This window comes from Mustela nigripes, chromosome 4 (assembly GCF_022355385.1).
Source record: "Mustela nigripes isolate SB6536 chromosome 4, MUSNIG.SB6536, whole genome shotgun sequence".
NCBI classification, from domain to species: Eukaryota; Metazoa; Chordata; class Mammalia; order Carnivora; family Mustelidae; genus Mustela; species Mustela nigripes.
The window spans coordinates 187,275,335-187,298,612 of record NC_081560.1 but is presented as its reverse complement, the minus strand read 5'-3'; the positions used below and the strand labels follow the sequence as shown (position 1 = coordinate 187,298,612).

Here is a 23,278-nt window from a genome sequence, read left to right as displayed (position 1 = left end):
AGGGAGAACAGGTGTCAGGGCGGTTCGGTCTCGGTCTCGGTCTTGGTCTCGAAGGGGGAAGAAGCAGAAGCGCATGGCAGTGGGAGGGGCTTTCTGGTGCCGGAGCCTGGGGCTCCCGGGGCCGGTGCAGAGTCAGAACAGGCTCCCGGATTGGCTGGGGAGCCGGGCAAGTCAGGGCAGCCCTAACAGACCCCCATTTCCCTGGCCCAGCGAACTCTGTGGGTGTCCGTCCCAATAAAGCCCTGGAACCTCACATAAAGGATATTTGAACATTTTTTGGTCCAGCTTCTTTTTTCTATGCTGAGGGGAGCGAGGGGAACAAGGGGCTTCCGTGCTTGCGCCACGGAGGAAGTGGAAGCGAAGAGGGAGCTGGTGTGCACAGCCTCGCAGAGAGCGGAGGACACGGGCTATGAAACACAGGAGACTTCCCAGGGATGCCAGTCGCTTGTGCATAATACGACCTCAGGAAAATTCTTTGGTCCCTTCAGGTTCTGACCTGACTTCATTCACTAACTGAAGATCGCCATATCCCTCCATAATGTCACGGTGACCGTTCCACGGGATGGTGAAGGTCAAATGCCAAGACACGACGGGCACATAGTCGGTGCACAATACGTTAGTGCTTCTCCCCACTCCCGTATGTTTCTCTGACCTCTCCCATCGACAAAGAAGACTTGAAACCTGCAAGGTCAAAGGGGATGACCTGAGTATCGTGGTAGGGGAAAAGGTAGAGAAGAGTTCACCTTCCTTCTAACGCCACAGGGCACCCAAGTGTCCCCGAGGAGGGGTGTCCTAACCCGCAGCCAGCCGAGCCGGTGGGTGGAAATCTTTAATGATGTAGAGGAACCAAAGAAAAGTGCTTTACCAGATAGTGTTTCAGCTGGTATTTAAAATAAAAACAGAATAAACCTTTTTGACAGGTCATTCAACCCTTACTTAATGTTGGTTTTAATTAGTTCAGGCTCTAGCTCCCTAAATTTTCAGAGGAAAAAATGAAACCATGCCAGCTAAAAAAAAACATCTAGCTACTAGCAAGCAATTGAAGAGGGTAGGGGGGAGGACATTCTATTTTTTTTTTTTTCCAGCATCTCTTAACTGTTCTTTTTCCACAGGAATTATGTAATTGTCAACAGATTTGTTACAAAGTTATGAACCATTTTAACCTCTTTCAGTTGCATGGGGAACACTTCCTGGTGTAAGAATTTGAAGACATTGTTCAAAGCAGATTCTCACGTAGCTGCGGGGACCCCACGGAACTTCGGAACTTCGAAAGAACCATCATTCGTATCTGTAAGTGGGAGCATAGTATGTAGGACGTTTGTAAGTCATCTTCCTAATACATTAAGTAGAATGAAGCACCATGAGATTAGTCATACCTATTGACCCATGAAAGTGAAAGAAATGATGTGACCACATTAGGGAAAAAAAGGAGAGTAAATAAAGTTCTCTTGATGGATACATTTTTTTAAACACTTTACAGTCTATCATTGGTCAAAACACCCCCCAATTATTATTGGTTCATCTCCTGTGCTTAACCACAATTCACCTCTGCATTCAGTAGAGGGCATCGCTACAACCATTATGAACTACTAGAAGACAGAATACGTGTCCAATAAGCCGATGACACTGTCCCCTTCGGACAGTGATCCCCGTGAGAGGGCTCGAAAACAGAAGACGAGGATTATATACCCCACAATGGCTTTATTACACAATAAGGTAAGTTGAAACATTTCCTTTCCCTCATAAATGTCATCATCTCTCATAGGAGCATCGAGGATGGGAAATAGAATGTGATCATTTCGCCAAAGCGTTGCCCTTTTTCTTCTGCAGGACGAAAGCTCTCAGGTCAAGTTCCTAAGCAATGGTCAGCTACTTTCCGAGTACAGCGCCCCTAATTAGGCTTTCGGTCCCTGGCAGAGATGATCCCAGCATTCAGGGAGTCAACAAGGTATCAGCAGCCTTTCAGCACCTTGGTCGTGGGCCGTTTTGCAAATTAAAGCTGTCTCCAGGGCCATCTGGGTGGCTCGGTGGGTTAAGTGTCCGATTCTTGATTTCGGGTCTGTCCGCCTCCCAGGACTGTGAAGATCGAGCCCCATGTCGAGCTCCGAACTTAACGGGAGTCTGCTTGAGATTTTCTCTCTCCGTCTCCCTCTGCCCCCCTTCTCTAAATTAATTAATTAACTGACTAATTAAATAAATCTTTGAAAAATAATCTCAGAAGGAAACTCTGAATTTTAAAAATCCTAAATGATGAGGAGTGTAAAGAAGGCAGATTACAACCTCAGCTGTTCCTAATAAAAGTAAAATGTAACATAAAAAGAATCACCCTCATGTAACATTTGGGAATACGGTAAATATTCTTTCTTAGAAAATGTCTTGCCTATACCATATGGTACCCGCATATAACACGTGGAATGACAATTAGTGCCAGTAGGTAAGCATTGGGTAAATAGTTGCAAACGGAATGCTCTGAGGATTTTAAATCTCCTGAGTACCCTAGACCTTCTCAGGGAGAGCCGCTCACCGGCACTGCCACCTGTAGGGCCGGGTAGTTTGCACGGGCCACGGGTGTCTTCTTAACCTCCAACTGTCAGACTGGATTGAGAATAATGAAGCTTGACAAGACTGAAGTTGGAAAAAGGTTCATAACAACGTATCTGGGACAAGGGCTGAATTTTAACACAAAAGATAATACTGTGCATTGATTGAAAAGGTAGCTGATCTGTGTTCTTCTAGAAAACAGGACACTGCGCAGAGAAAATGCGTACCCAACTGACACTAGAGTAGCTGGCTTTGGAAATTATATGATTCAATAAATGCTCACTGCTGTATGTATGAGAATAATACATTGTTCAAAAGATGCTTACCCCTCTGTGCTGAGCACAGTGTTGATGCCGGGGAGGGCAGGGAGACCCGCCTGCATGGTGACAGTGACGGGGTCGACAGGGGATCCGGGAGAGCCGTCTCGGGCCACCGCACCAGGAAAAGCTTTGTAGAGGAGATTAATTATGGTTCTGTCTCAGGAAAAACTGAGACTACGATTAAATATATAAATTATATATATAATATACACTGTATATATATATAATATATATACATATGTGTATATATACATACATAGATGTATACATTATTAACCTTGTTACTGGTTTTATATACTTAAATTTATATACATGTATGTATATCTAAATATATAAAACAATATGCAAATATAGAAAACTTGGCACTCGCTAGATAATATACACTATTTCAAAATATCCATGGGGCAGCTCCGTGAAAAATGCTGAGGGTATTTTGATCGGGATGGCATTGGATATGTAGACTGCTTTGGGTAGCATAGACATTGTACCTCATGGAATTTAAGAAGCAAAACAGATGAACATAGCAGAAAGGAAGGAAAAATAAAATAAGATGAAAATTGAGAGGGACGCCAACCCCAAGAGATGCTGAACTCCAGGAAACAAGCAGACTGCGGGCTGCTGGATGGGAGAGGGGTGGCGGGATGTGGTGAGCACTGGGTGGTGCACACAAGGGATGAATCACTGACCTCTACCTATGAAACAAATAAAAAAAATCTGTGGGCCATGTACAAAAATGAAAATATTCTAAGAAGTAAAGAATGCTTAGGTCACCTTCTCAGACCACAGTGTAATAAATTACAAATGTGTAATAAAAAAAATCAACCATTTAAAAGCAAAGTCTATCAGTCCTTTAGCTAATACTTGAGACAACAGGATATCAGAATTGCAATTACTGGATGTTTATGTAATAATGACAATGGGAACTCTAAAGGTAAAAACCTTAGTCATATGCTCATTAGCTTACTATTATTAAGTCACAAAACTTTAAATACACTTAGCATTCAACTAAAGAACTGAATGGGGGGGCCTGAGGAAAACATAGTGGAGAAATGGAATAAGATAAAAGCCAAAGAACAGAGCTGGAATATATTTAAAAAAAAAAAAAAAAAAGACATTGATGGGTTTAAGCAATGTTTCTCTAAAAAACAGTAAAACAGGCAAACCTCTAAAAAAATGTAGCCAGGGGAAATGATTGACAACAGAAGCACATCATTCTGAATGAGAAAGGGATATACAGGTGAGTCTAATAGATTTTAAGGTAAAATATAACTCTAAGATAAGACATTTTATTTTTTTTAAAGATTTTTATTTATTTATTTGATAGACAGAGATCACAAGTAGGCAGAGAGGCAGGCAGAGAGAGGCGGGGGGAAGCAGGCTCCCCGCTGAGCAGAGAGCCCGAATCGGGGCTCGATCCCAGGACGCTGAGATCCTGACCTGAGCTGAAGGCAGAGGCTTAAACCACTGAGCCACCAAGGTGCCCCTAAGATAAGACATTTTAAAACTTAAATGAAATGGTTGATGTTTTAGGAAAACACAAATAAACACAAACCGTTTTTAAAGGAAGTTGAAATAATTTTTAAATCTATCAAGGAATCACTAAAAAGTCAAAAATCCAAATAAGCCGAAGGGGACATCTAAAATCTATCAACGATCTACTTACAAAATTTAAAAAACAGAGCAATAAAGCCTCTTGCAACAAATGGATTTTTGAGCGACTTCTATTGAATTCCCAAGAAACAGATAATTTTGATGTGCTTTTCACCATCCAGAGGGCTGGAAAGTATTCCAATTTAATTTTCCAGCATAACAGAGCTACATTAGTTACCCACTACTGCTTCATCAATTAGCCCAAGACTTAGGGGCTTTATACAACAAACACTTCTTATCTCACAGTTTCTGCACGTCAGGAATTCAAAAGCAACTTGGGTGGGTGGTTCTGGGGCTTGGTCCCTCTGAGGCTGCAGCCAAGACGCTGGGGGGGCTCCAGCCTCTGAAGCCTTCCCAGGTGCCCGGAGCCCCCCGCCCCCCCTATTCAAGATGGTCTTCGCTTTTCTGCCTCTTTTTTGGTGGCCTAGCTCACCACGTAGGGCTCTCCAGAGAGCTTCTTGAGTGTGTTCATGACAGGGCCGATGGCTTCCAGAAAGAGTGATGTCAGAGAATAAGGAGGCGGTCGCAGTGACTTGTCTGATGTAGGCTCAGAAGCCACAACCTGTCCATCCCGCCTCACCGCAGTCCTTCAACGGGAGTCCCTGCCCGCGTTCGGGGGAAGGGAACGAAGTCTTACAGCTCGAAGGAAGGTGCATCAAAGGGTTCATGGACGTTCTGTAAAACCAACATAGTCTGTCTTCCAGCCCCAAGTTATTTACATTCCTCCTCCGTGCAAATACCCTCACCCCATCCGCAAATGCTTCCCCGAAGCCCATTTCCCTAGGGCATTAGCTCTCAGTCCAGACTGTTGTCTTCTGAGTTGGGTTCAGACCCAATAAGTCTCCTCTCATGCAGCTCCTTAGGACAGCTCCTCCAGGACCCTTCCTGTTCTTGGAGACTTGTGAACTTGGGACCTGGACAGAGAAGAGCTATCTGGCCCTCACACGCCCAACATCTAGAAATGCGATGGCAACACTGCTATGGACACTTGTTCAAAAGGGGGACAGGGAAGGCTCAGAGAAGTCAGCACACCCATTCTGAAATCCAGCCAGGAAAATGCTGGGAGATTTTTAAATTAGGACTCAGTCCTACTCCTGTCTGGGCTCTTGGCTCTATCCTCTGGGCTCTTGGCTCTGCTTTCTGACTCATCCTTTCTTTTTCTATAAAAGGCAACCGTGTTTGCCGTCACAAACTTTTCTCAGCTTGCTTTGTGCCCGTGGAACGTCGGGGGTCCCACCGCCTCTTTGTCTTTTGTATTGTCCCCACCCCTTCCAGTCCCAGTTGGTGTTATTCTGGCCAATCCCCCCCCCTCCTTTTTTTTCCCTTGAAGTTTGTAGTTCTCTTACAAATCTTATCGGAGATTTAGTCCATTAAACAAAAGCTGTCGTCATAAATACCTTGGAGATAAACCTGGCTCTCCTCGAGCTTCTGCTAAGGGAAAACTCCCTTAAGATTCTTGTTTATTAAGATTCTGTTTCTTAATTGACTAAATAATTCTCTGAGCCGCCACATTCCACCATGCTTTCCTGCGAGTGCTCTGAATTTGACCTTTACTTGGCAACCATTTCTTAATTCCAGCATCATCTGCCATCTGGAGAGACTAAGAAGTTTTGAAAACATGAAATCTTAGCTCCTTTCACGTTTATGATCTTTCTTTAGGTTATTTTCCCTCGCTCCTACTTGAGTATGAACAGCAGGAAGAAACCGGACCGCGTCTGTCACCCCTGGGCCTGGAGTGTTCTCAGCTGCCTCCTCCAGTTCAGTATTCTGCTTCTGACGTGAGCTCAGGCGGCAGCGCCCCTGCACAGCACTCTCTGGGGCGCTCACAGTTCTATGATCTTCTACTGCCCCCTAACAGGGATCCCTGCTCCTCTGGCGTCCATGACATTGGCCTCACTTTCCGCGAGGCGCTCCCCCATCGGCGGCCACCACGCTTCCACAAGCAGCCCCACCAAGGCTTTCGAAGCTCTCGCTAAACTCTCCTCAGAACCTTTCAGCTTCTGCCCGCTGTCCAGTTCCGAAGCCACGCTGACCTTCTCAGCTTTCGTTATGACAGTCCTCTACCCTTGGGACCAAATTCTGTATCAGCAATGTTTCAGTCAGAGAAGGGACCACTAGAACGTACATAAAGCGACTTGACTCTACTGGTTGGGAAGCCTGGTCCAACGGTCCCAGTAAGACCCTGCTTCCCCGGCTGCTGGTGGAGCCTGAGGTCCGCCGTGGGGGTGGTTGGGAAGAGCAAATGGGTATAAAGTGGAGAACAGCAAAGATGAACTTGAGTCCATGACAGACTAGTGCCCTCGTCAGGCTTCCTGCCTCGTCTCTTCCTTTGGGGGAAGCTGGGACCCTGCATCACAAACGTAACCCACCACACAGCTGACCCGGGAGTCACAGGAGCTGAGGAGGGTTCCAGGGACAGTAGAGAAGCTGTGGGTCCGGCCGCTGCCCCGTGCCAAGGAGGTGAGTCAGCAGATACGTAACCATGTGTGTGAGCCATGGAAGCCCCTGCCTGACCTTCCAAGTGAGCGTGCGTGCACACACACACACACACACGGGTGCTGTGTCATTGCCACCTTCCAAATCTTCATTGCCATCTTCCAAAAATATCTCGTGGCTTATCTTAGCTCAAAGCATACAAGGAAAAGACTTTGGGGAAGCCTACTTCAACCTAGCCAAGTTGTACTCTAAAGCCACCAAGCCCTAACACCAACGAAGTGTGAAACCAACAGGACACAGTTCTCCAGCACAAGACAGTAAACAAACCTCACTTATGAAGACAAAATTAAAAATTCCTGCTACAATATTGCCACACGGAATCTGCAAGGGCATTAAATGAATATTGATGCTACTCCATGACCGAGGAAGGTGTACGCAGGAGCGAAACGGTGATTCAATATTAGAAAACTAATGAACATCTTTTCCTCCAACAAATTGACTCCATTATCTCAAAATTGATTTTGAAAAATAAATGAGTGAGAATACATTCGGAAGGCTAAGTTAGCAGTAAGAGCCAAGAAAAGAGGTTAAGAGAATTGCAGTGAGAGGGCCCCCGCTGTAAGATCTCTAAAAAGATGGATCTTTTTTTCTTCATTCAGCAGCCATCAGGCATGCCTTGGGCAATCCTGAAACTGAGCCACAACATCATTCTGGAACCGGGGTGGAGAGAGTAGCGTGACGTTTGATGCTTTCTGGAACCCAAGGTAGAGACTTGGAAGCCATCAAGCTCTGGCGCTACGGAACGGGCTGTCCATCGTGTTTAATTCCATCCGTGTCTACCACGAGCAATGGTTCCCGCAGACGCAGCTGCTCCCCCCCCGCCCCTCCCCGCCCCTCCCCTCCTCCTCGCCCTGCTTCCCCCTCCCCCTTCTCCATCCCAGCATCTCCACCGGCCTTCCCAGGGCCCTTCGGGCCGGCAGGCTCCCTCACAGCCCTGCGCGTGCAGCCCCACACCCCTCAACCAGTGAGTGATGTGCGTGTGCGTCTTCATTTCTTCCCTTCTAGAAATGAGTCTTTGTTCTTTTTCAGAATTCTGTTCTTGGTTCATTTTACAATGAACGAATCACCATATCGGAGCGAGCCAGGGAGCTGCGCGCCGCGGGCGTGAGGGGTCCCCACAGCCCTCCACTCACCGGTCCTGCCACGACCAGACTGGCTTTGCTTGATCCAGACTCACGGCGCGTGCCGACGTCCAGGAACGCATGGGCAGCCCGAATCTGCTTCTCTTTAAGACCAGTTGATGAGCACAGAGGGATGTCCGGAATTATCGAATCACTGTATTTTACCCTAAAATAAACACGACACTGTAGATCACTTATTCCTGAATTTAAAAACGGGGAGGAACCCCCCTGGTTCCGTAAGTGCCCGCTATCCTCAAAGGGAGCCCTGGGCTCGGGGGAGGGGGGGCTTAGAAAGAAGCACCACTCGCATCTCGCGGGCCCCAGACCGGGGAATGGGGGTCCTGGCGGCAAGGCGCCCCCTGGGTCGTTTGTCGATGGGGAACGAGCAGGACAGTTTTGAGTCCCGGTTGTATTAACGCAGAGCAGAGAGGAGAGCAGGAGGTTCTTCCCCAGCGGCCTTTCATGTGGTCCTTTGACTCGAGCCTGCGTTTCTCCTCTGCTCATGATCTCTGTTTCGGGGGAAGCCGTTCTCCTCTCCGACGTCTTCCACCGGGAAGGATGAAGGATCCATCCAGCCGCCTGCGCATCACTCGGACCAGGTACCCATTCCGGGCGGGCCGCCAGGCGCCGGGGAGCTATAAAGACAGACCAGCCCCTGGCCTGCCCTGAGAAGTGCAGCCCACCCTGGGAAGCCAAACCCAGGCAACTTTGTGCCCCCCCCCCCCCCCGTGCCCTCATCACAGAGCGACACTCACTCTGGAGCAACCAAACCTGTTTTCACTGACAAGAGCTACCCAGGGCTTAGGCCCCTACCAGCATCCCTGGAGATTAGGTCTAATAATGCCATCTGAGGACACACTTGCAGACTTCCTAAGATCCCTGCTTTCGTGTTGGACCGACGGTGCCTGAATGACCAGGCAAATCTCGGGGGCGGTGAGGGAAGGCTGGTTTGGGTTCGGAGACCATGGGAGGTCGGGAAGACTTTGCCGCTTGTGGAGCTGGGCTGGTGCCTCCGTGCCAGGATCTCCAGTCTGCGGGGGCCGTTCTCTGGGCTGAGTCCTCCCGGGGCGGGGCTTTCCATGCAGGTTTCCAAACCACCGCCGAGGAGCTTTCTGACTCGGGGCCCGGCCTCCTGAAGGCCTGCTCTATGCCCAGACTACGATGGATCTGCCCGGGGCCCCGCAGGAGACCTTCGAAGGGAAACAGGGGTCAGTGCACACAAGCCCAAACAACGGGGATGTGATGCCTCCCGACTGGCCATGGCCAGGATGGCTGTCACCGGGACAGTCAGGGACACACTCCCCCAGCGGCTCTCTCCTGCCTGCTCTGGCCTCCGGTTCTCCTCTCATCTGCTCAGGCCTGAAGCAAGATCCCCGCCAGCCAGCATGTTCTAGGATGGGCAGAGACAGAACCAGAGCTGGACCTTAACTCCGTTTGTTACATGAAAAGTCTCGAGACCGTGAAGGCCAGAGTATTTCCCTGGACACATGGATTGGAAAATGAATTTCTGCAAGACCCAAAACAGAAGAGCGGACTCTTGGGCCAGTCTGTCCCTCCCGCTTGGTAAGACTCACATAAACTATTACAGCAGGGCAGGGCTCCCTACAGACATATTTTAGGTTCTAGAATTCATTACTAAGGAGCTTAACAGTTTATTATAGGAAGTTCAGCAAGATAGGCTTGCTGGAGGTTTCCAAAGTCGATATGCTCAGGAGAGAGGTCTATATTAAAGATTATGTGTTCTAGAGGTTTTTTTTTTTTTTTTTTTTTTTTTCCTGTTATTACTCCTGACTCAGGTTTCTGCTGGCTTCTTTTTTTTTTTCTAGAAACCTAGTGCAGTGGCTTAACTCATTCAGCGGTTACTAGCTGTGCGCTTACTGTATAAAGGGCTGGGAACGAAGAGCTACAGGGAGCCCAAGAAAGCTGAAGGAATGGAAAGCCAGAGGAAGCTCAGGCCGACTTTAAACAAGAGTGCAGCAGGGGCGAGACGTGCACAGGTGCAGGGTGGGCCGGGGACCAGGCTCCGTCTGAATCGCATTTGAAAGGGAGTCAGGGGCGTGGAGTGACGGGCACAGGATAGGAAGGCATGCTGGGTAGGGAGGGACGGCCTGAACCGGGCTGGGAGGAGGCTGTGTAGACATGCAGGGGTGGGGGGACACGGATGAGCCCAAGCCCTGAGCCGGGATCCTCATCTTCCATCCGGAACACAACAGCCGTGCCACTTGGGGCCCTGCTCTGTGCTCTGGGGCTATCCAGCTCTGTGACCACCTGCCGGTTTCAGAAGGGAGGCTGACTCAGTCCCTGGGAGAACCGAAGGCCTGACAGCTAGCTGGCCCCGCAGACAGGTGCAGGAGCTCCAAAGCCGCTTCAGGTTGCCAGCTGGCACGCCGCTCCGTGCTGGTCGCGGGCCGCACCTGCCCCTCATCTGGCTTGGCTGGCCTCCATCCTCTGTACTTTCCCCTGTCTTGGTGGGTCGGGGCCCCAGCCAGTGACTGTCCTCTGCATTTACTCCCTCATTCAGCGGGTGCACCGCCTCTGTTTTAATCCAGGTCCCTCCCTCTGCCCCCCAGAAGCGGAGCCTGAGAGAGCGAGTTTGTTCCGGGAGACGGTCTGTGCGCACAGGGGACGTGAAGGCGCCGACCCTCACCTGCCCAGCCTCGGCCGCAAGCGAGCGGAAGCCGGCGGGTCACCCCTGCCGCGTCGGGCACCGGGAGCGGGCTGCTCTCCTCCCGTCGGATCGGCGGACGATACAAGGCCTCCTTCTGTGACGCCGCTGGAGGGGCCCAGCCCTGGAAGCAGCCGGGAGCACGGCTGAACTCCCCCCCACTGGGTCCTACTTGGGTTTAGAACATCGGTGTCACCTCCTGAAAACAACGTGGGGTGGGGGATACACTGGGGGGTGGGCAGAGCGCAGGGTCCAGCCTGCACCTCGTTTCCTCTCCCGTGACATGGATACAATCTTGTCTGATAATGTAGACAAAGTGTCTGATGTGCCAAGAAACGTACAGTAGGCGCTCCACAGACGGCCTTTCTACCCTAATAACTATCTGTGATCAGGGATTCCTAAAGCATCCTGGGCACATGCGGGAACACACACACACACACACACACACACACACACACACACACACTCCCAAATGCCCCAGGTCCCAGTACAGGAGCTGACGCGGCGTTTCCCGGGAGCGAAGCCGGGAGAGCCGTGATCTACTGGGTCTTCAGCTATTACCCAAAGCCCCTGCGTCTCCCCATCATCTTCATTTACAAAGGAAGTGGAGTGGAGACGGAGGAACATTCCAGAAACATTCTGTCTACTCTGTGCAGGGGGCACAAGCCCCCCACCGGCCACACCCCTGGGCGGAGGCGTAACGGGAGCTGCTGGGGCAGGTGTCGCTCTGGAGTCCAGGGACACTAACTCGAGGCAAACTTCTGGTCTCTTGATGCATTGTGGGGGACGTGTGTGCCCCGAGCTGAACACTACCAGCACGCTGGCACATAAATGGGAACCGTAGCCACATCCCAGTGAAAAATAGGATTAAATGAGAGGGAAGACCCTGGTGGTTTCCCACTATTCTATGAGCGTGCAGATGCCAACGATGCTGTGCTGGAGTCACCAAGATGATTTGGGGAAAATCATGGATATGAGACTCAGTGCCTTCAGGACGAGGGGTCTGGGCTGCCCCAGACCCAGAGACACCTTGTCTACCAGCCTGTGCAAGTGTGGGCTGGCAGGTCCCCGTGAGAGCCTTGCTTCATCTCAGACGACAGAAGACCTGCAGCCGAGCCCCTCTTCCTGCGAAGGCAGGTGCGCTCCCTGCCTCCCGGCGTCCGAGAATGGACCCCTGGCCGCACAGCTGCGTGGTGACCAGTCACTTTCAATCATGTGGCCCCGTCACTTAACGCTCTTTGTCAGGCAGAAATCAGAGCAGTGGAGGCAAGGCAATTCTAAGAGGAAAATTGTTTCTTTAGTGCGACTGTTTCTTTAGTGTGCGTGTTGGGGGGCACCGCTGAGTTGGGTTGGGTTGAGGAGAGAGAGTGACAGGGCTGGGGACAGAGTATTCTCAAACTGTGTTCTGGGGGCTTTCAAAAAACTTTCCTGTTGCTCCCCCTTCCCTTAAATTCAGTGGTTTTCTGCAAGTCTGCTGGTTTCGGTTCTGTTTTTCTATCCAAATCTTATCTCTTTGAATCCACTTTCCCCAAAGACTGGCTCACCGAGGCCCTTGGCCACAGATGAAGACCAGTCCAGGATGTGCCCCCTTCCGCCCGCAAAGGGAAGCCACGTGGGCAAGACCTACACCCGCACTCAAGTCTTCTCGGTGTCAACAGGGTTATCCACGAGAGGTGATGTGAGATGACTGCTTTCCAAATTATCAGCAGGTAATAGCTTGGAGTAATTACTATGTACACAGTTTGCTAAGGTACCGTGGCATGAACAATCCTGCGATGCCAGTTCCTGATGGCACCGTTGTGGGAAAAGCCCCCGCAGCCCCGCGGGCCATTCCGTCACACTCTGTGCAGAGAAAACTATAGCGGCCCAAGAAAGCAGCACGACTGGCTCCCGAGTCTGGGGACTGAGTTGTGCTCAACATCTGTTTGGGAAGGTTTGGAGCCTTACTAAGAATGTAAGATGTGCCTCCTGCACTGTCCATTTCTAATCCAAAGTGAGTTTTTTAAAAATGTTCCCAGACAGTGAGCCCGCCGTGTGAGGTCGGTCCACCGCCTGACCGTCCTGTGCTCCTGCACAGTGCTCCGCACCTGCCAGGCTCGCAGAAAGTGTCCCAACAAGTGAAGAATCTCAAAACTAGGTTTTGAGTCCTGGGAGCTCTAAGGGTCCTTACTGAGCCCCAATTCTAGGATTCACTTTCTACTTTTGCAAAGTTTGAGTCTGTGCCACTTGTGGGCCCCCAGTTCCTTTTCACCTGGCAGTAGTGCTCCCCAGGCGCGGGGGCAGGACCACAAGCAGGCGTCATAGAGGCGGTCCTCCCCGGCACTGCACGTTCGAAGGTTCCAGGCTGCCTTGCAGTGGAAGGGGCTCTGGATGTCCCGTTCCAGCTCTGCTGGCCCGTCTCTAACCCTGAGCTGCCGTGCGCGGGCCTGGGATGGTCCCCAGACCACTCCAGGTCCTCCATCGTTCCAGGCGAGCTGTCTCTTGTCCCAGAAAGGAGGCAAGAACCATCCACGCCTCCCGTCTCCACGGTTTCTCCTGGGACATCCTCCCCTGAGGTGGCGTTATCCAAAGGGTGTTCAGAGGAGGAAAAGCTGCAGCCACCAACCTCTTCTACCCACGGAGCCTTCTCTGGGGCTCGTGAAACACAGGAGGCAGCAGCCTCTTCAGGAGAATGTGGTTTTCCTTTGTACAGGAGAATATTCATTTCCCTTCGATTCTGCAAAGCTGAGGGAAGGTTCCGATGCTGCTTTTCCATTATAATTGCTTCACTTTCCAAAATCCACTTTTCATGTGAAAGAGCTTTTGGAGGCAGTGAAAGCCCATGGAGGTCGTCTGTGCTCCCTGCGGAGAAACCCCAAATATGCAGGAGCTTAAAAATAACCGTGCCTTCTGCAGGTAGCTCCTTTTTCGATAGTCAGTGCCCTCCACTCCAACGCAAGTGTTCCTAATGCTAAATTAACTGTTAACAAGGATTTTTAAATAGGTATAATTTATGCTAATTCAGAAATATTTCTTTCCCAAACTGCTTATTTTTACCCCCAATTACTGCACTTCTGCATTAGGAGCCGAGGACTCGGGCTTTCAGAGCGGCTTCTAGACGCCTGGCCATTTCCACGTGGTGGTTTCCGCACAGCCTGCTGCCGTGTCCTGCGGATATGCCCCGTCACGATCTCGGTGGGACAAGGGACGCCACCAGCCCTGGCCGACGTTAAGTGTCATCTCTCAAGGTCAGGGCAGCTCGGGAGAAAGCTGTCTGCTCCTGCCTGATCTGGCTTCATGGGGAGGGAGTGGCTCAGGTTTGCTTGTGGACACCCCTCCTCGGAGCCTCTCTCTCTCCCTGTTCACCCCCAGTGAAAGCATCACGGACTCTGCCGCTGCGGCAAACCCAAAGCCCACCGCCACGGTGAGGTGTGGCCATCTGCTTCACCTAAGGGAGTACATTTCGGGAGAGCCCGCAGCCACACCTTCCAGCTGCCTTCAGTCCTTCGCAGGGACGGTGCCCCCCTTGGCCCTCACCCTGGGGAAAGCAGGTCACGGGTCCCTCCTGCTGCATTTGGGGTCCAGGACTCGCCAGCCCCTCCCCCAGCTCTGGCCCCAGCACAGATGCCTGCCTTAGGGCTCAACTGTTCCGGAAGGAAGGGGAGGGGAACGAAGAGAAAGGAGCGGAGCGTTACTTTGGGAGCCACGGGATTTATGGAAGATCCGAAGGACTCCGCCCCCACATAGTCTGTGACGAGGAGCGCGTCTACTTGGGAAGACAAGATGACAGGAGGGTACCAGGACGCAAGACGGTCCTGCTGCTTCTTGTGGCTTGCGACGCTGCCTGAAGCCAACAAGGGCAAGCGGCGCCACGGCCCCAAGACCCTTTCCTGGAAGAGCAGCTGAGGGCTGTTCGGACACCACTGACCAGGAGAGGTCTGACGAGGGGCCCCTTCACAGGCCGGTCCCCTGGGGATATGGGATCCATGTGTCCTGGAGCACTCACAGTCCCTGCCACGCCCAGGCCACCGCAGTCCAGGATGTGCTCTGGAGTGGCTGGCAAGTCCACGTAAACACACCGCAGCCCTGCTCACACCGCCCACATCAGCTTCTGTCAGCCATGCTCCGCCCCACTCCCCGCACCCCGCCCCACTCGCCGTGCTCCCCCACGCTCCCCGTGCTCCCCGTGCTCCCTACGCCATCACGCTCCCCGTGTTCTTCATGCTCCATCACCAGGCGCCACTGCGCCTGACACGCTCCCCGTGCTCTCCGTGCTCCCTACACCATCACGCTCCCCGTGTTCTTCATGCTCCATCACCAGGCGCCACTGCGCCTGACAAAGAACAGGGCCTGTCGCTGTGAACACCATCTGAATGGATACAAAGTGGCACGCCCAGTTAAGAGAAGTAAGAGAAGGGAAAACAGTAAAGGAAATGCAGCACTTTCCAATACTGAAAATAAACATGAGTAGCAACAGCTAGAGGGGTGGCCACAGGTGGGTAGAACTACAGGACACCGGGGGATGGGGCTCCTGCCGGGGCCGGAGAGGCAGCGAGGCCGCCGCAGGACTACAGGACGCGCCGGGGAGACGGCAGACGCTGCGAAGGTAGTGCAGAGACCGTGCGGCGGAAGCAGGGCTGCTGCGGGGGCCGTTTCCAGCACCAGCTCCGAAGCCGACCTGCAAAGGGTTGGGCAGCGCTGGGCCCCGGGAGCCCAGGAGAGGCTGCGACTCACTGGGACAGGCTGGGATTCGGAGGGAGAACGCAGAACTCCACTGCATGGCCTAGAACGGGCACCCGGCCCTGCTGCTGGGCCACCGGGAAGGTCACGCCACAGCCTCACAGTGGCTTCACAGAGAAGGTACGTTCTGTGCAGAGTTCCAACAGGGAGAAACTTGGCTTTCCAAAGTCACCTCCTACAGATAAAATGGCCCTAGAAGATGAAAGACAGTGGGGTGGGGTGGAGAGGGGACCCAGAGAGACAGACACCGAGAAAGAGAGTTAGAGAGAGGGCCCTCAGGTAGCCGCAGTGCCAGACCCGTGGAGGAAGCCATTGGGACACGCCAGCCCCAGGACACAAAGGACAATGTGAGCAGTCGTCGTTATCATCGGACTGGTGAACTGCAGAGGCCGAGTGCTTCTCTGCGATCTCTACCCTGGGCATCTGTCTGGGTATTTCCCCTCTCCAGCTACCGCTGTCAGTTCGAACACAGCTTGTCTAGAGGACGTTTGCTGTGCTCCACCTCTTGTCTCTTGTGCGACCATTTTTGCTCTGAATAGGTCCCAATACTCTTGTATCATGGCTCCTCATGGAAACTGAGCCAACAGGAGATACGGATACACAGAGACTGAGGGATTCAGTTAAAGGAATTGGTTCGTGTGATTCTAGAGACTGGCAAATCCAGCATTCCTAGCCCAGTCTGGAAACTCAGGCCAGGTTTCCACACTGCAGTCTGGAGGCTGAATTTCTTCTCCAGGAAACCTCAGTTCTTGCCCTTAAGGATTTCAACTGATTGGGCGAGGCCCACCCACATTACTGAGAGTGATTCCCTTTACTTCAAGTCAAATATAGATGTGAACCACATTCACCAAGTATCTCCAACACAATAGCTAGATTAGCATCTGACTCACAGATGCTATAGCTCGGTCAAGTTGACATGTAATAGTAATGTCACAAGTCTTTTGCTGGGGGCTGAAATGAACCCACCAGCGTTAGCAAAAAGAGCTTTGCTGTGCATCACACAGCACACAGTCCCTGCTCCCCTCTCGGGCCCAGGCTGCTGGGTTTAGGCCATCGCAGGACGTGGATGGAGCATGGGTTTCTCTGTACTGGTGGAAGACAAAAGCCTCATTTGGTTTTATCGGGTGCAAAGGGTTATTGACCCATCAGGTTCCCTGTTGGGTTTTTCGGAGGCATCACCAACTAAACATTAGATGTTTAATTCAGAGGGGGCAGATTAAAAAAAACAATAACAAAATGTAAAGTCCTAAAAAAGACCTTAAAAAGTACACAAAATGCTAAAAAGTAATCAGAGATAGAAGGAAAACATGAGAGCTAAAATCCATGACGTCAGCCAAAACGTCGGGGACGTGGACCCGACCACGCAGAAGAATTGGAGTGAAGAAACCTGTGAGACGTGAAACGATCAGATCTTTGGCAGAAAGAATGATCTTAACATTGATTAAAAATGAATTTCTTTAAATACTAGCGAGCACTCTTCAAGCACCAAGGGTGGCTTTTAAAAAGGAAAAAAGACTTGTATACTTGTAAAATACAGCTCATGCGCTATCTTCTTTTAATAAAGATTTGAGAAAAATATGTATTAAACTGGGTAGTTAAAAATAAAATGAAGTTAAGTAAGGTGAAATCAAGATGGATTTGTAATAGACTAGAGAGCATTTTGGAAGGCTGGCGAGTAAAACCAAAATGTAGCTCGATGTGTGAGAGCTAAATTTGGCTTTGAGCTTCCTGGCACCCAAAGCAAAAACAGAACCTAAGATCCCCACCATTCCTGTGTTAGAGCATGCATTCTCAATGAGGCCATATTACCTCTAAGGGGGTGGAAATCAGTGCTTAAGGGACCAAAAAACTTGTTTGGCTCATGTAAAAAGCAGAGATACACATAAAGTATGTAAATATACACATAGCACATCTGTATGGTCAAAATTTCTTAATGGGGAAATGATTAGGAAGAAAATGTCTAAAAATGCTCCTTGGAAGTTAATGAGGAAAGAAAGGTTGAAAAGCATCATCCAGGAAGACTTTCAGGAGGAGGCCGCATGGGGAGACAACTGGAACCAGAGACCATTCTCAAAGAAAAAGAACCATTTTTTTTTTTTTTTTTTGTAGGGCCAGGATCTACTTTTACAATTTGGGGCAACAGCTTCTGCAGTGTGCGATGCTGGCTACTGCACAAGGACCCACCGCCAGGGGCCGGACTCTCTCCTCCTCTCGTCTCCCAGGTCAGGACGCCTAATGCACTTCTTTTAGGATCTCCGATGGTGTGTGGTTTCCAGTACACTCAAGGGAGGAGGAATATTTATCTCAGTTGAAGAGTAAGAATTCACAAAGGAAAAAATTCTATATTCACTTGAGTCTCACACTTCCTCGGGGTTGATGGGATATTTACAGCAAAGACGAATAAACTGGGTTGGGCGAGGGAGAGATCGAGTAGGAGAGAAGAATCTTGAGTCTCCTGGGTTCTGCGGCAGGTTCCCTGGAGGTCTGGTTAACGGGGCCGTGGAGCGCATTCTTGTGGTGGCAACAGGGACACATCTGGAAGGAACAGGCAAGTGAGCTTTACACGGAAAAGAGCACCCCGTCGCCTTGTTTCTCACCACTGAAGATCCAGAGAGCTCTGGAGTCTGATGCCGAATGACGCATCGCATCAAACAAAACCCGCTCTCAGGTCAGCCGCTGAAAGGCTGTAAGGGGCAGAAATGATGCGCAGCCGGAGCCGGGTCGGGCTCAGGGGGGAAGCATCAGCAAGCTGGGCTCCGCTCCGCTCCCTCTGTAGGGACACACAGACACAGGAGGGACAGACGGGGTGCTGTCAGTCAGGGTGGGGCCACAAGTGAGAGACAACAGAGGCAGTTAAGAAACATGCACACATCTGTAAAGGTGAGCTCTTTAAATCACAAATCTAATTTAAATTAAATTAAGTTTAAATCACAAAGCTCTTTAAGAAAGAAAAACACAACAATGGCATTTGGAGATACAATGTATCACACCAAGGGATAAAAACATAGTGTTCAGACACTGCGTCTTTTTAACTGGCTTTTTATTTTTTGCTGTCAATGAATAACATCTGAGCCTACTAGGAGAGTAGCATGATTATAGTGGATAAAAAAATATAGATGACAGAATAAAAATATTAGGTCATACAAAGTTAGTTGTTTTGTTTTTTTAAATCATCGTCCACCAACACTGTCAGGACTTCAGCGCTTAGGGGAAAAAAAAAATCAACAAAACTTAATTTGTGTTTTTTTACACTTCCAGCAGTTAAAAATTAACACGTACGGAGAATCTTGTGTGGAAGCCTATCACAATAGCCGGAACTAAGAACCACCATATATACAAACTTCTGTACAGACTGAGGACAGGAAGAACTCATCAATTAAAGCCATCTGTGTGCTATGGACCTTTTCTTTTTAAAAAGAAAGAAAATGGACTTCCTATACTTGTATTCCCTCTTCCTCTTGATCCGGTATTTCTACTGGTGTTTCCACTCCATAAATTAGTAACTGTTCAGTAGCTGAGAAATAATCCTATTTTAAATTATACCAAAGGAAATCAGGAAACTGTCCCCCTCCTCCAAAGGGCTGACCTTAAACGCCCCATACAGGTTGAAGATACACTTGACCACGAAATCCCACCCGCAGGACCAGGGCTGAGTCAACACCCTCCGGGGACAGCCTGGGGGCGGCCCTGGGAGAAATGAGCACTCACTCACTACATGGTCTCACAGGGGACCGCCTCGCCCCTCGTACTGCGCCAAACCCGGGTCAACCGTGGTCCCTGCTCGTGTCACGTGGCACAGACAGAGGGCTTCGGGCAAGACTTGGGCTCTCTCCAGACAGACACGGTCAGAAGCCGCCAGTTTCGATAAGCGCAACAGGACGGTCCAGACCTACATCCACGCCGCTCCCCGATGCAGAAGGCCGCTCACGCCACAGCGGGAAAGAGGCTCCTCTGCAGGACAAGCGACCCCACCACGTGTCCGACACCACGGGCCCCATGAGGTAAAGAGCAGACGCGGGAGAAGACGCTGAGGGAGAGGAGGGCGGGCCCGAGGCCTTCACTGCACGATGCCCGAGTCCACCGACGTCTGCTTGCGCGTCGTCTTTGGCGGGGGCGGCGGCGGGGTTTTGCTGGGCAGCGGCGGGGGCAGGTGCTGGAAGACAGACAGACGGCAGCGGCGTTGTTAGTGAGGCGCTCTGGGTGGGGCCCAGCGGCGGAGTCAGGGCGGCCACAGGAAGTTACTCCGCACCCTCGGGGGGCTGAGGGGACGGCCCTCTCCGTGGGCCCTGCGGCCGGACAGCTGGTGGCGACAGGCCTTTCTGGCATCTCCAATCAGCTGCTTTTTGCAAAGCGCATCAGCCGTCTGTCTGCATGGACCTGAGAAGGGACACCGCTGCTCTTTGCCTGGCGGCTTTTATTCCAGGGCCTTTCGGTCCCCAGGGCCCCTGGAAACGGATTGGTTTCAGAACTGGGCAGTTTAAATGGTGAAGAGACAGGGGATCCCAGGGTCAGAGCTGACCCAGCCCCCCCCCCCCCCCCCCCCCGGTGGCCTGGCGCTGTCCCAGCCAAGTGCCCTTTGATGAGGATCCATGGGCCTTGGCTCGTGTCCCCCGACGATGTTCCTCAACTGTACAGGGAAAAGCGGTCCGGGACAGACTCTCCGGGGGTGGGTGAGAAGCCCTCCCTTTGCTCTTGGAACTGGAAAAGCTTCCCGAGAGAGTGCCAGCTGGGTACCTGTGGCCACTAGCCAAGAGACCCCTTTAAAGGCAGTTTTCCATCCAGTCTCTTCCAAAACTGCAAACTGAGGGGAAGAGCAGCGTAGGGGGTGGCTGAACTATTCAAGGGGGAAACACACCCTCCACAGAGCGCACACAGCTGGGTCTCCCTGGGACTATTTACCAAAAAAAGGTAGCTGGTCAGGACACCTGGTAGCTCAGTCAGTTAGGGGTCTGACTCTTGATTTCAGCTCAGATCATGAACTCAGGGTGGTGAGATCGAGCCCCGCGTCAGGCTCTGTGCTCCGTGGGGAGTCTGCCTGGGATTCTCCCTCTCCCTCTGCACCCCCCCCCCCAACTCTCTGTCTCTCGGGAAAAGAAAAAAGAAAAGGCAGTGGCTGTGCTTGGTCCACGGGCCACCGTTTGCCCTTGGAGTCCTGCAAAGGATTCGACAGTTGCCAAGGTGATGGGAAGACCTCCTGCTTCATGGACCTGTCCGGGCGTCAGTGACTGAGGGCAGCCGGCCGCACCCTCCCCACAGTCAGGCTCCTGCCCCGTGGGAGATGCTCTGTAAATACACGTGGGCCGAACACGTAAGCGAATGAGTCAACGTGGGGAGAAAATGAAGCCTCGAATGAGCGGACGGAAGAAAACATGACAGATGAGACACAGGCAGTGAACCAGAGGGAGATCGCAGAACACCGTCACCTAAGCGAGGGGGGTCTTGTGGCGGAGGCTCATGTGTAATGCAACATGAGGGACGAAGTCTCAAGGACAGAACGGCGACACGGCAGTTTCTCTGCTAGTGACCGAATTTCCTCCCAATTCCCAGACAGGGAACTACTGAGATGACCCCATGCCTAACACACAGAAGAGAATAAATAGAGACATGCACAGCTGAGGCACGGACATTGAAACGTGATAAAAAATGAAGTAGCAAGCAGACTCTTGAGTTTTCTCAAGGTTGGTCAGAACGGTTAAAAACAGAAGCAAACACCTATTTCGAGATGTGATGAAATGGTCGTTTCTGTACGCGTGCAAGCCCCCACAGGGGGTCGGAGTGAGTCGGGTGAACCCAGCCAGACGCGGGCACAATGCTGGAGATGCCCCTGTGCCAGGCAGGAGGACAATGGATTTATTGCAATGAAGCAAAGTGACAGGTCAGATTATTGCTTGTAAGAGTCACTGGGAAAGAAATGACAGCTTAAAGTGGCGACAACCAGACACAGGGTTGACCACAAGCCCGAGGCCGATCAATGACAGCGACAGGAGGTATCGATCATCCCCCGAAGGCAGATGAGCGATCGTTCCCCTACAACAGCCCACAAGGCCTGCTCAGAGGGGGACGCCCTGGAAACACCACCGCCCCCAACGGATTAAGACCCACGAATCCACAGGCGTGTCACTGGAACTCACTCTCGTGCTGCAGGGGAATCAAGACACACACAGCAACGAGACTTGGGTAATTAATCTAATTGAAATCACAACCATTTCTAAGGGGAGCCAAGGCTCGCACATGTTCCTTCCTGACCCAGCAGCACGTGGCATCAGTCCCTTCGAATGATGGAGAGAAGGCACTGGAGATGAGAACACGTTGCCCCTGCACTGATCTGTAACAAAATAGATCGGGTCATATTTCCAAGTTCAGAATTTTCAGTTCAGTGGTGTAGAGAGACCCAGGAGACAGTCCTGCTTTTCCAATTAAATAAAGGTATGAAAACAAAGGTGTGATCGGTTAACTAAGCTGTTAGGAAAACAACACCCCAAACAATCAATGTTCTCACTCGACTCCCTGGGCCTCTCTCCTTCTAACTTAGAGTTAAAAGTCAGCGGGAAAGGTCAGACTCCTGTTTTCTGTGGTTGATCGAACCATCGCAGCCTCCTGCAGAGCCATCAGGGAGGAACGTGGCCCCATCTCCAGGGCCAGTTCCCCATCATGGCATCTCTGGGGACAGAGGGCTGATCTGAAAGGTCTCAGAAGGTCAGCATCCCTTCAGCATCCAAGAAGAAGCCCCCTGCTGGTGTGTGTCTTTATATAAGAGGAAGAATGAAATACATGTACTGTAAGAAAACCCCCGCTCTCTCCTGCCCCACTCACAGGAGCAGATAATAAACTTGCAGAACACCCCATGAAAAGTACCCATAGGAAGAAAGAAAGAAAGAGTCCATAGGATTTATATTGGTTTTTAGGGGGAAAAGCGTGCACGCTGACCTCGGCCTGTGGCCTCCTAAGAACAAAAACCCTTGAGAACCAGGAGAGGAATGGGCTGGATCTCTAAGGAGTGTTTCCAGAGCGGGTTGGGTGCCACAGAGCCAAGATCCGGTAGACAGAGATCTTCTCGCTTTGACCTCTTTTGTCAAAATCAAACGTGGGCTGGCCCAACGCAAGCACGCTAACATCGGGAAGGAGGGATTCCTATTGGGTGGAGGAGGGAACGGTTTTAAAAACCCACATTTCAGGCTCCCGGCTGACTTACCCTCTGGTGAGGAGGAGGGGGCGGGGGTGTGGGTGAGCCCATCAAATCCTGGTTTTCCACCAAGTTCCCATAATCTGCCATGCTGCCTTTGAGAGGAAGGGGCGGTGGGACCTCGGCCGTGTCCATCCCGGTCATGCTGCTCACGCCGTTCAACTCCAAACCTGGAAAACCGGACGGATTTAGAATCAAGCTGGGCCACTAGGCCCGAGTGCCCACACGGCTGCTTCACCTTCTCTCAGGAGAGGCAGGGGAGGCTGATGGAGAAGGTGAGCTGGGAGGGGTAGAGCAGGGGAAGGGTCAGATCCTTTCCTAAAGGAATGTTCTAGAATGAGAATACTAAGCGCCGTGAAGACATGTAAAACCCGAGTTTAAAGGAGGCATCAATCCATTGTAAACCCAGCCATGTCAAGCCAGGGCCCCTCCTGACCCCTCCTCAAGCCTCTGTGCCGTGGTGGCATCTAAACAGCAGGGGGTCACAAGGACTGTCTACACTGGCGGTTTCAGAGCCCGAACCAGTGTCCTGTGGCTGTTACTGGGAGGGCTGCAGGAAGGGAAAGCTAGCGACGCAGCAGCT

The 23,278-nt window shown here is 51.3% G+C and overlaps 1 protein-coding gene across 3 annotated transcripts in view; it reads right to left on the bottom strand.

Moving 5' to 3' along the window:
• Positions 1 to 18,535: 18,535 nt before the first annotated feature.
• The window catches only part of DOCK1 (dedicator of cytokinesis 1), a 490,751-nt gene continuing 486,008 nt past the window's right edge, over positions 18,536 to 23,278 (bottom strand). For all 3 annotated transcript variants that reach the window (XM_059398805.1, XM_059398806.1, XM_059398807.1), the window contains 2 exons: positions 22,705 to 22,865; positions 18,536 to 19,665 (listed from right to left, as the gene is read on the bottom strand). In XM_059398805.1, coding sequence (XP_059254788.1) covers positions 19,570 to 19,665; positions 22,705 to 22,865 — 257 coding nt within the window. In that variant the 3' untranslated portion in view covers positions 18,536 to 19,569. The remainder of the gene's footprint in view (positions 19,666 to 22,704; positions 22,866 to 23,278) is intronic.